General features: G+C 54.4%; 1 protein-coding gene across 1 annotated transcript; it reads right to left on the bottom strand.

Moving 5' to 3' along the window:
* Window positions 1–3350: 3350 nt before the first annotated feature.
* On the bottom strand, window positions 3351–12327 carry VOLCADRAFT_91697 (uncharacterized protein; the record flags this gene model as incomplete). The annotated part of the gene is made up of 13 exons (XM_002951114.1): window positions 3351–3532; window positions 5252–5347; window positions 6187–6240; window positions 6715–6873; window positions 7162–7243; window positions 7422–7550; window positions 7900–8036; window positions 8637–8818; window positions 9298–9408; window positions 10062–10246; window positions 10899–11138; window positions 11526–11699; window positions 12142–12327. 13 exons carry the CDS (start codon window positions 12325–12327, stop codon window positions 3351–3353), a joined length of 1917 nt encoding a protein of 638 aa, XP_002951160.1.
* Between the last annotated feature and the right edge of the window lie 946 nt (window positions 12328–13273).

Genomic DNA, 13273 nt, shown 5'->3' with positions numbered 1-13273 from the left:
GGCTTATTCTATTTAGCAAGTGCCATGTGCTGGATGCTTCTTTTTATTTTGTACTTTAGTTGCTGATCTGACCTTTTTTTCGCAACTCGACGGCTTTGGGTTTTTCCGGAAAGTGGATTTGGCAGGGAGAGGGAGGGAGAGGGAGTTATGGAGAGAGGTAGGAAGAAGTAGGAATGGGCATGAGAGAGATATGTTAGGGTGGGCTCGCCATCGCGAATGGAAATCCCTCAAAACCGTGAGATCAGAAGATATGCAGCAGGTCTGGTTTGCAGCTTTAATGAAGTGCAGACAGGCAGCTTGGAGGACGGTTGGGGTGGTTGTTGGTTGTTGGTTGGTCGATCCTGTGTGCCGTTTCAGTTGAGTTTTACCACGAGCGTCCTCATATGCTCTTTTGAGTTACATCGCAATTTGCAATGCGGTGCAACCTGTCTCCGCGGAGTCGGGTTGAGCTGTTGCGCAAAAATTATATGACTAAAGCGTCGCATTGGATATGTCTGCTGCGGCAGGCATGCAAAATACTTCTGAGGGAGAAGTGGATGTTTTAGCGAAGAGTGGTGAGGGAATGCGGCGACTGGATGTACAGAGTCGGAAGGCTGCAGGGAGCACAGTGAATTTGAGACTGTATAGTGGCGAAAGTCTGAAATGAATGCAAGCTGATATGGTTCCGAAGTGGATATTTGCGCGAAGCGTGATGTGGCTGTGTTTATCTTGAACTAAGTCTATCTGCAGTTGAGGACTGTACTGCACGTGTACTGAGTACATGAAGGGTCTGCAAATCGGCGCTGAGGGCGGGCTGTGGTTCGTTGTGAGAGTGTGAGCATGTACAATTTCGCTTTACAAGTGCATTTTAAAATTTGGAAAAACAAATCGATGCCGTATCCAAATCGGAAGCTACAAATAGCAGCGTATTTTATAATTGTACGCCGTACTGCAAATAGTTCTGCTGTGCGCTCTCCTAATCTCTTACTTTTATTTCTTTTAGATCTGCTAGATTTGGTTGGATGCTGGTGGTGAGTTGCTGAACCCAACGAATACATTCTGAAGCCGGATGGGGTGAATGGATTAGGGTGCCCCTCTCGCAGGGGAGAGCAGGGAACTGCCTCGGGAAAGCGGGCCGCTGGTGAAGCTATACCACCCTGTAACAACGTACATACATACATCCACCTCTCCATTGTCCGCAACCGGTGCAAGCAAAATCTTTATCAGATTTCGACATGTTTTCCCATTAAAATTACAGCTACGAAGCCAATGAAACCAATCCGTACGGTTTGGGAATTCCTTGTTGGACCGTTCGTTAGCTAACGTCAAATGTAAGACTCATGACAAGCCTCGCCCAACTCAGATGGGAATGGAAACGTCGTCATATTATCATATCATCCGCCCGTCTACCTGACTACCCCCCGCGGTGCAGCCCACAGACGGATCCATCTAGCTCGCCAACTTGGCGGCCCCCACTACCATCACCACTGGGTCCGCTATTCATATGCCGTCAAAGCTGGAACGTGCCGTGACCCTCTGGAACCTTTGTACGGCAACCCTGTGCATGTGGCTAAATATGTAGATATATAGATATGGCTTCGGTGAATTGCGGGGCTTGAAAACGCAATCCTTTACATTGCGTGCATAGCTTCCGGGTGTGTGTGGATCAGTGCGGATATAGTGCAGATGCACCCCGGGTTTTATCTGTAGATGCTGCAGGCTTTTGATTCAAGGTGTTCAAACGCGGTATCCCGCTTTCTGCCGTGTCGTACTACACGGTACTGCAGAAACCTGTCAGGGTGTGCAACTTTCGTTCTGCCTGCTTCTTATGTTTCCAGTTTTAGTTCATTTTATCATGTACCCGCTGTAGAATTGGATTAAGGGTTACTTTTATATGCGCGCTTGCGTTGCCATCGCCTCGCGCCTGAACGGCATTGTGTGTTTCCGTGTCACGGCACCCAGCTGGATTAGGACTGGGCCCCCCATGCCAAAATTAAGGTTACAGTCACACGACGACGACGACGACTGCAAAACAGCAGCAGCTACACGATAAAGATTACGACACGGCCAACAGGATTAGGATTTGGACCGGGGTAAGGCCTCGAGGTTTGCGGCACTGGCGGGCAGGATTAGAACTGGGATACTGCAGCGGAATTTGGATTACAACCACCCGCCCCTAGGAGATGGATAAGACCAGACCACCGCTCTAGGATGACGCATGATGAGGAGTGGTACAGCGCTCTCTCAGAGGACTCAGGCTGACCCGCACCCGCCTCATCGAGATGAACCTTACGTTCGCAAAAGGGCACCCGTGCGTATTACCAGGTCTCGTGAACACGGCGTGTTCGCGCAATAAGCTACAAGATGATGATAGACTGAAGAAATGCATTTCATCTATTAAGATCCATGCACCTGAAGAAATGCATGCACCTGAAGAAATGCATTTCATCTATTAAGATCCACTTTAGGGGCTGTAGCGGTTGCTGCAATGTCCGTCTGCTGCACGACACATAGACACCTTGAGTGCCTACTGTTCTTAAACCCGGATGGTTCCACTGAGCTGATAGGTGCGATGGAGAACTTCTGCAGCTTTTTGCCTTTTGGCCGGCAACAGGGTCAGGCAACGAGAGATGGAGCACACTCGACAGGGAGAGTGGCAGCCCGTTTGGCCTTTGTTTGCTCGTCGGCATCTGTCAGCATATGCCCTTAATCGTTAGCGCAAAAAGGGCAGTGATGACGGAAACATGTATGCTTCAACAAACTCGAGCATCGTTCAGCAAAATGGTGGCAACAAACGGAGTGTACATGGCGGAACACATGAACATAAGGCACAGCTTTATTTGTGCTTAAACTGTACGACGACGACGCTCTTGAAATCAGAAAACCAGCACATGTCGTCACATAAGAGGCGCTTGCATCAGCAGCTGTCCTCACTTCATGCTGCAAACCTTTCAAATCGTTTTATATCATTCAGCAGAGTCTTCCGAGCTGAAAAGAAAAGCTTCAACAAGCGCTCCTAATAAAATATGCTTTATCGACACCGGAAAAAAAGTTGATCTTCGTTCCAGACCTGCCTCCAAACCCCGAAAAACGCAATTTATACTATAGCGCAAGCAAGCTGGATCCAGAGAAAGACACACAAGCAAATGCTCGGAATGAATCTACAACTAGCGCAAACTCCCCACCGGACTGCGATCGCAGGCATGTTGCCATGTGTGACATCCCACATATATTTCTCCTCACAAGCACCACGCAAAAGCAAAACGTTAAAAAACAGCGAACACGCCACGCTTTATGAAACACACCACTTGCCCCCCCACCCTCTTCCTCTTCCCACCCATCCACTGCCCTCGCACCCCAAATCCTCCATTTCACCCGCCGTACAAAATATAACTGGCAATGATGACAAGCGTAAAAGGCAACATCAGCTCCCCAGCTGCACAAAGTCGCGTGTGTCTCCTCCTAGACCACGGAAAGGCAGAACGCGGTGCAGCAACGTGCGGCCGTGCCACCTCAAAGAAACAGGCCCTCTCCGTCTTCTCCTCCGTCCACCCTACGGCCCGGAGAAAACGGCAAGGCCAGACCACTGCAACTTCAGATCACATGAGATAAAGCCATGTGAGCGCGCGCGAGAACACATACAACACAACAACACATACAAACACACATCACCACTTGCTTCGATTACGTTACTCGTATGCCATCTTCCTCCCCATTTCCACCTCCTAGCTTAGGGGTCAGGTCAATCCACCTAAACACACAGTCAACTAAACACTCGCCGAGGCAAACAGAGATCAGTTTTGTTCATTGAGCACACGACAAGACCCGTGGTGTACACAGTCGCGCCACTGGCAGCTGCAGTTCCCGTTCCTTTCCCGTTACGCTTAAACGTTCTGCATATGTCTGTCTGTCTGTCTGTCTGTCTGTATGCATGTATGTATGTAAAGGCAGCGAAAAGCCCCCTAGGATGCTCACGTAGTGATTCAATCCTCCTCCTCCCGCTTTGCCTGGCCTCGTCAGTTACCATAAGTTACGTAACTCCCAACTCCCAACCAACCGTGGAGGTAGGTTCCCATATACGTCAATCTCGTAACCTTGGGCTGTACCGCCAATCTCCGTACACCACAGCGGCAGCGGCGATGACGACGGCAGCAGTACCGACGACGGCAACGGCGATAGCAACCACCCGAAGTTTTGACCTGGCGTATCCGTTTTACTGATACACACGAACGTGTAAGTGTCGGTACGAGCTTGTTTTGTTATTTTAATTAAAGCAGAGACCAGAATGATGATGATGATGAAGAAGAAGATGGAGAAGTGCCTGGAGCAGCTGCCAGTCAACGGGGTCCGCGCTCTGCCCTCCTGTACGGGCAACCATACCCAGTGCGCCATGCGCCGTGTAACGCTCGGCGCGCCCCGCAGGGCCCCCTGCTGCCTCCAGCGTGTTGCCCCTCCAGCGTGTTGCCCCTCCAGCGTGTTGCCCCCCCCACCACCAACACCACCACAACAGCATCCTCGGCTCTGAAGTAGCACCGGAACCTAACCGCCGTCTTTGCCAGCAACAACAGCAGCAGCAGCAGCACCGCCGCCGCCGCTTCCACCGCGGCCGCCGCCACCGCCGCCCGACGACCCGCCGCGACTTCCAGCACCGCGCTGCTGTTGCTGCTGCGGCTGTTGCTGCTGTTGCTGCGGCTGTCTGGATCCCCTTCCGCTGGGGTCCTGGGGCCGCGCGTCGGCCGTCTCCGCGGCTTCTGGTTCCGGAGCTGGTTCCGGCAGGGCTTCCAGCCTTAGCCAGGTGGTGAACATGGAGCCCTGACCGATGATGTCCAGGCGGCCGCGGGGGGAGAGCTGTAGCAGCGGGTCATCTGGCACGGGTTTTAGGGTTTTAGGGATGGGAAAACAGTGGGTTTTAGCGCGAAGTAGGGGTGATTAAGTGAGGGAGTGCATATATAGGGTTTCGGGTTTTAGGGTATTCATTAGGGTTTTTATAGGGTCTATACTGTTGGGTTTATGTTCTAGGGTATTCATTGGCTCACCCGTCCCAATGGGCCCAACTTCGCCGCGACCCATGGGTCACCTACTCAATGATGAATCACGCCGATCTAGCTCCATCATAACTATTGCTACACTTCTTCTGAAATAGCCGTACGCATCCTGTCCAACTGAAAAACTCCAAAGACAAACCAACGGGACCCATGGGTCCGCACCGCGACCGACCCGGGGGTCGAACCCGCGCACGACCGACTCATGGGTCACCCAGACCGCGACTCACTCGCTTTTGTGAGCAGCTCCGATGTTCTATCTGACACGTGGATCGCCATAGCCCGGGAGGTGGCCTCCATGAAATAGGCCACATCCACGACATCACCTGAGGGAATGAAGCCGGGGGCAGAGAGTACGACAATGAAGGACAGAAAACTAGCTAGAAGGAAAAACCCCCAGACGGATACTCGGAGTCGGGGAGAAGAGACGAATGCCATGGAGTGAGGGCACAGGTAGGGGGCATGGAAATGAAAAAAATCCTAGATGGGCAGGAATGCCGTGAAGAGCGTCTGTATGTGCCTGTGTCTGTCTGTCTGTCTGTCTGTCTGCGTGTTGTCTTTTTGTTATACCGTGAGATAAACTTTTCGCAAGGTAACATCAGTGTGCCGTACGAAAGAACAAGCGACGAAATAGGAAACGAAATAGGAAACAGACACCACTTGGCAGTTAGCCCCAATCTGTTAGTCAGTTATCAGTTAGTTACTTGGCACGTGGCACGTGGAGGGCGAAAAGAAGTTTTTCCTTTCTCCACTTTTCCGTACCTCTACCCCACCGTTACCCCACTTTTCACCCGCCGAATATAACCAAGCAACCGCGATCCCCGCCCCTCTCTCTTGCCCTCTTGCGGGGCCGGGTGACACACACAACCCATACGGAGGCTGCTCCCCCAGTGACATAACCCGCAGCGATACCTAACCCTAAGCTGTAGCTCTAGCTGTACAAACGTACGTATGTACGAATGTACGACTGTATTGTACGACTTAACCAATTGTATGATTTCACGACCGTGCCTTCTTGCGCAATGCCGCATATATCCCTAATCGGTCAGTCCAGGCTGCTGCTTTCCTCAAAAGGTGGAGGAGGAGGAGGAGGAGGAGGAGGAGGCGGAGGAGGAGGCGGAGGCGGAGAGTACGTTGGGAGGAATGGGCTCCACCGAAAACTCACCGAAAAGTGAAAATCGCGGCATCTTTGAACCCACCACCGCCGCCGCGGCCGGACCTGCAAAGAGGGGCCAGGTTCAAAAGGAAATTCGGACGGGCGGGAAGCTGGATGATGGGGCGCAGGTCGATTTCCTTCCTCTCACGAAAAGAACACCGGGGCTGTCTTTCCGAGACATAACTACCTAGCATGATGATGCAAACGGATGACCGAATTCCTCTCACCAGCCTCACGACAGCGGAAGTGCGACAGGGGGTGCGTGTGTGTGAGGGGCAAGAACACACCAGGGGCACGGCCACCTCCAAACCCGCTCAGCTCATCACACCCGCTCAGCTGATTCCCCGACAGACCGCCCGGACTCGCCCCATCTAGACAACACCCCTTCCCCCCTCCCTCTCTCTCCCCTCCCCCCTGCACCCCGTCTTTTCCCCATCTTCCCCCTCTCTCCTCTCTCCTCGCCTTCCCTTTCCCCTCCCGCCGCCAAAAATATTTCAAACCCCTTTTTCCCCCTTCCCCCCGGGTGGATGCACTCACCGGAATGCAAACCCACACGAATCTGGACGCGGAAGCCCCCCACGCCCCGAAACCGCGATGTGGCCAGCACCAGGTCCCGGGCGCATGCAGCCACACGGGTCGCCACCGTCACCGGCTCGTCAGGTGTGGGACAGCCGCCCACACACAGGAAGGACTCGCCTGTATGAGGGAGCGTGGGTGGTGTGTATGATGTGTGTGGGGGGTTTGGGGTTGTGGGGGGGGGGAGGGGGGGAAGGACGAACCACGAACGAGTGAAGCTGCTGCCCCAGGGCAAGAGAGTACCCGGGTGCGAGGGGGGGTGCGTGCGTGGGTGTGGGGTGCAAGGCGCAAGCTATCAACAGGGACGCCTGCTGTAACGGTATGTGTGTGTGTGTGTATGTGTGCGTTACATATCGATCCGGGCCTGGCACTGGCCAGTATGTACGTAAGCATGTATGCATCTCTTACCGCTTCTACGAATGCGAACCAAGCCGTATTTCTCAATAATCGATTCGTACATCGCGTGTACGTCATTCAGCAGCTTGACTACCTGCGTGGCACCATCACCATCACCATCATCATCATCAAGTGCGGAAGTGCGGAGGGAAAGAATTAACTGAAACAACTAACTCCTGGGGTGGAAAAGTAGGAATGCAAAACTTACGGAAGAGAAGTCGTACTATATTGCCGTACTGTCGTACCGTATTTGATAATGCTGCCGTACATACCTCCAGGGTGGGTACTGAGTCTCCCTGCTGCGGCTTGGCGGTGGTGTACCGTACGACATCCGCGTACAACACCGTAACACAGTCGAAGTGTTGGTAGTAATTGGATCCGGTGCCCAGGACGCGGATAACCTGTGCGAGCGGTTGGTGGTGGTTGGTTAGTTGGGTTGTTGATGGTTGGAATGGTTGAGGGGATGGGCGTCCAAGGGTAATCAAGGGTATGCGCTGATGATGACATAGGTGCTAGCTAGCCCGCAGTAAGAAAGCTGTCAAGCTGTGAATCGAAAACGGCCGTCGCAATCACAAACACTAACTCACAGTTACAAAAGTAGCGGTTGAATTTCAGTTACAGCACAAAATACGATGACGATCAGGACAAAATCAGGAAAAGAATTGTGTGTAGCTACATTCGTCCGAACGCCCATATACACTTTTCCTCACGGTTGTCGTACATACACACGTACACACGTACACGACGTACCTTTTCCGGCAGCATCGCCTGCAGCATGGCCATATGGCGCCAATAATTGAAGAGCATCGAGAAGAAGAACGCGCTCAGCACCAAGGACGCCACAACAGTCGCCGCGATCAGGGGCCCCTCCCAGGCGGTTTGCCAGGCTGTTAAACAGCATTCCATTCAAGATGGAGTTGGGGGGATGGATGGGTCGAAGAAGCGCGGGTTTGGCGCGGGTTTGGGCGGGCCGCGGAGCCCGATCAAAACATGGTGACTTCTAGGTCTGTTCGTCTGTTTTCGGTCAGGGACGCACCCGATAGGGCGGCTGTACCCTGAAGCGGGTCGCGGAATGTCAGTAGTAGTTGTAGTTGGGAGTAGTTGGAGAGGGGCAATGTCAACCGTTGTGGTGGTTAGTGGGGAGGAGGGCGACACAGACAACTAGCTAGGTGGGGGTACGGCAGGGCTGAGGGACCGCAGCATGGTAGGGGTGGTAGAGGCAGTAGCGGGTGATAGGGTGGTTGTGGGTGGTTGTGGGTGGTTGTGGGTGGTTGTGGGTGGTTGTTGTGGGGCATTGACACCCGTATGTTACCAATTTGCTGAACTCACAAAGGGACATTTCGCAGAGAAGCCGGGAGAGGTGCAAATGCAGAGATAAAAAATAAACAAAGCGCATGGAGAGAGATATGGATACACCTACAGATGTACGTACAGATGCACGTACATATATGCGTGTGTGTTAGGGTGTGTGTGTTTTTCGATCGCACCGTCATCGTGATCGACAAGCAGCTCCGCCCCCGTCTCTGCCACCGCAGCCGCAGACCCCGACCGCGGTCCTGCTAGCCGTACGGGTACGGCTGCCGTACCCTGCCGTGCACGTGGCGGCGGTGCACTGGCCGCTATGTCCACCCCCTGAGATCCGCCACTGCCGCTGGGAAGTACGGTGAGCCTGAAACCAACCAGGAAAGCAAACAGCCACAGTATGCATCTTCATACATGCATACTTACATGCATACTTACATACATACATACATACATACATACATACATACATACATACATACATACATACGCATGCGCGACACATACACACACAGACTCCTCTTTTTGGAAGGGTTTTGCTTGCTGTTTTTAACGCTTTTGTTCTCCAAAATGTTGCTAGTGCTTCCACTCTTCAGATTAGCCCCGTACGATTCAACAGTATCCGTACGGAAAGAAGTGCTGCGAGACCAGATATGTGACATCGACGTTCATGCTGGAACGAGCTTAAGGTCCGAGCTGGGGTGTCGTACACACACACACACACACACACACCGCAGCGTTCAGACAGCCGGCACAAGGCAAACGCAATAGCCCAGCCCAGCCACGCATGCAGTGCCGAGATGTTCAAAACCCCCCGCGCCGTACATCCGATTCCGTACGCCGTACCTGTACTGATAATTCTTGTCCGACAGGCCTTGTAGTCCCGTATCGGGGCTGTTAGCCAACGCATTGAGCGAGCCCAAGGCCACAACAAAACCCCACAGCTTGGTTTCGGATCTGTACACGCACACGGTTATCATCAAGTCGTACGGCAGTTGTACGGCAAAAAGGGCACGGGGGAGCACAGGGCAACGATTACGAGGTCAATGGAGCATAAGGTTAAGCCCACGCCAGTACCGTGTCAGGATAGAGGCGGAGGGAGGAGCGGAGGGAAGAGGTCGCTGACAAGATTTGCTGAGTGTGTTCCTGTGTCACACGCTCCTTAATTAACAGACACAATACCACGACGCCACAACGGCAACCGTCCCCCTCATCCTCCTCCTCCCTCCCCTCCCCTTCCCCCTCCCCAATCCATGCTCCTCTGCCCCCCCATTACTTCGTTCCCAACCCCAACTATCTCCCTACTTCCACCCTCCCCCCCCCTCCATTCCCTTTCCTCCCCTCCTCCGTTCGTGGTTGGTCTTTCTCCCTTTCGGAAGAGCACCAGCAGGAGGGCGAGGAGAGCTCGCGGTGGGTGGGTGGGAGGTGACGAGGACAGCTCGCAGGGCCCCGCGGGGAGAGGAATGGCGCCAAAGAGGGCAACATCGGAATCTTTTCAACACCTGCCTCCCCTTCAAACCCCGTCCCGGGTACCTCCAACACCCCCACGCCACGCCACGCCACGTCACGCAACAAAACCCAACGCACGATCCTACAGCGGCTCGGCCCACCTGGAGTCATAACAGGCTCCGGAGCCACATATCCTGTTTAGGACATCATTCGATAAAGCGTTACCCCAGGTTTCCCCCGCGGTCACCCCGGTCACATAGACAGGATGGTAAACGGCGACCAGCACCTCGGAACGGCCGTTGGCAGTGGTTGTGGCGATTGTGATGGTGGTTGCAACGACCGGCAACTGCAGCGCAAAAATAAGGAATTATGGTTCTCGGTCAGTTCTGTCTGTCGGCGGTATGACAGTGAGTGCGGATGCATTGACGGGCCCCCTTGGAAACCGCGTGCCTGCTTGCAAGATCACGGGTTGCCTAAAGAGGAGGCATGTTGTAGACGTGTGTTTGTGAGTGCATGTGGCTTAAAATGATACGGGCCGCCGCCCGGACAGCGGTTGACGCAAGGGGTGGGGGGCACCGTCACCGCCACCGCCACCTACTATGGGGGAACCTAGGGGGGCCCCCCGGGTGGCGGGGACCCGCACTTGTGTTTTGCGTGTGTACGTCCTACCTAGCCGGATTGGCAGCTAGCCGTTAAGATGTTGCTAAGGCTGTGCGTTCCTTAAGAACAGGTACCCGAGTGCTCGGTGTGTGTGTGTGTGTATTGTACTACGACTGTTCTTGTAGTAGAGGTTCGGGGCGAGTGTCCGCTGTCCGGAGCGAACACGCCTGTTGTGATGAGTGTTGTGATGGGTGTTGTGATGGGTGTTGCAAACATGCAGGAACCTGGAACCACCCTGGATGGCAGGGCGCTGTCATCAACGTCACGTCAGCTGACGTGATGCTGAAGTGAGCGTGCGGCGCTCCTCCCCTCCGACGCCGTCACCCACCACCACCTACCTGCTCTTGAACTGCAAGCGCTACCGCCGCCGCCGCCGCCGCCACCGTCCCCTCCGCGCCCCGTTGATCCAGTAAACTGCTCCCAACCGAAAACAGGCCACTGCTGCTACCACTGCTAGCGCTGCTGTCAACCGGTGACGTCAGCAGCGAGTACGACGCGTTGACGGTACCAAACGGCGCCAGCAGCACCTGCCGCAGCACTTGCGCAGCCGTCGTGGGCGCCTCCGCCTCCGTCGTCGTCTGATGGGTGTAAGCCCATCATGTAGCAGCATCACGGCAAATTGCGAATGCAGCGAAGACGGAGCATTATGTAGTGTCCCGTGCGATTGTAGGGTTGCGTTTACGGCTGTTGGAATGTGACCGACACTCGTATACGAAGAATGGTAGCAGCAGTAATGGGACCCGGGGAGGGGGTCCAAGGCGCTTTGCTGTGTTTAACAACGACACCCAGACACAGGGGAATGACACCCGGGAGGTTGGGTTGGGTTGGGTGGCCATTCCTGCCCTCCTCCTCCTCCTCGTACCCGTCCCCCTCTTCCTCCGCCTGCTCCTCCTCCCTCGCTCAAAGTCCCCCCCGGCACTTCTTCGGAACTCCCTAACTAACTCCCTAACTAACTAACTTCCCACCTGCCGCCCGGGCAGTAGTCGGGGCAGTAGCGGCGGCACAGCGAGGCTCAGCACCGCCATACTAGGCTGTTGCCGCACCAAAGACGCCAGCGATGCCGCCGGTTGTAGCATTTGCGTGTCCAAAACAAGCTCCAGCATGGAGGCCGCTTGCCTGGCCACCGTGGCAGTGTTGTCCTGATTAGGAAACGGGGGGACAAGGAAGGGAAGCCGCCGTACGGCCCAACACGTATGGCATGCATCAGCAACGGGGGGGGGCTGAAATGTCACTGCGGCAACTCAAAGCGCTGATTGGAGAAACTCGCTCTCTCTCCCCTCTCTTCCTATATCTGTCTGCCCCACCCGTCCACTGCATTTTTGGAAAAAAAAGGACCGGACCAACCATACATGCAACATACATACATACAAACATTCCACACGGCACTGAGTGGGTGTGCTTTATGCGTGCTCTGAAGATTTGAGCCGGGGGGCCCGGGGAAATGGAGGGCCGATTGGGGGCCAGTGCGAACCACTGGCGAGTGAAGCAGATACCAGAAACGAGGAATAGCACAGACATGCGGCCTTCTGAGATATCTGGGGCCGCCTTCTTCTCGGAAACGAGGGCTGCCAGAACACCCACTGGGATTTCGATATCCTTCGTCGTTATCATCATCATCATCATCACCACCATCATCATCATCTTCTTCTTTTCCTTCTTTATAATGAGGGGTAACAAGAGCCCACAATTGAGCTTTGATACGGACGGGGCCCGATACGGAACGGACAAGGACTGACCGGTGGACACAGCATACACGCCCATCATCATTTTTTAACTCCCCCTCCTCCCGACCTGCCGTATACTATTGCCATATGTGCCTTGCCATGTCGTACCCGTGCGTGTTGCTCGGCATGCTGCGCAGCTATAACCACTCCCGCAACCCCTCCGGCGATGCAAGCTACCAGAAGCAACAGAGGCGCCACGACAACTGAGGGATGGCGGCGGGCGACCTCCACAACCGTCTGACGTTTGAATTCGAATTTGAAATTTGAAAGGGAATATGGAGGGGTTGGGGGACGGGCATGCGGAGATCAAGGAAATGCGTCCTGTGGGGATGCGTCCTGCTCTGTCAACACGTCGGCAACACGTCGTGGACGGTAATCGGAGGAGCCAGCGCAATGGTGGCGAAGTGTCGCCTTCTTCTTCCATGGTGAGTGCAGGAGGACTGGGGTGCCCACCCAGGGGCAAAACCCCTGGCGGCGGATGGTCGCCTCTTTGCCCTCGCTGGTGTAGCGGGGGTGATATGTGAACCACCGAGGTGAATGCACTCCCCCCCCATGTCATCGCCACGCCGGGACCATAACCCCGTCAGGCCGGCCGCACCCGCTCTTGGTTCCAAATTTTAGTTGGACTAATCCTTGGCAGTACGGGGAGTTATATAGAGATCTTTTTAAGAGGCACCGTTATTTATGTACTCCGCACCCGGTTCTCCGTCCCCCGTCCTTCACTAAACCCCTTCTCATTTTCGCCCACCTAGTCCATTCTTTTCTTCAAAATGTAATGGGCCCAACCCCCTTCCACAGTTCACCTTACGATACGCTTAATCATCAATCAGGTACCCCTTCTAAGCAAAACGAGTCTACCAGCATCACCTTCAACCAGTAGACCAGAGTGGAGCGGGCGTCGCAAGCAATTCCGTTCGCAGGCTCCTGACCTGGTGTATCCACCGCTGACCAAAAAGCCCGCCGACTTTGCCATCGCATAAGCCCGCTTG

The sequence above is a fragment of the Volvox carteri genome, assembly GCF_000143455.1.
Source record: "Volvox carteri f. nagariensis unplaced genomic scaffold VOLCAscaffold_22, whole genome shotgun sequence".
Taxonomy (NCBI): domain Eukaryota; kingdom Viridiplantae; phylum Chlorophyta; class Chlorophyceae; order Chlamydomonadales; family Volvocaceae; genus Volvox; species Volvox carteri.
The sequence above is the reverse complement of the archived record's forward strand: the minus strand, read 5'-3'. Positions and strand labels throughout refer to the sequence as shown.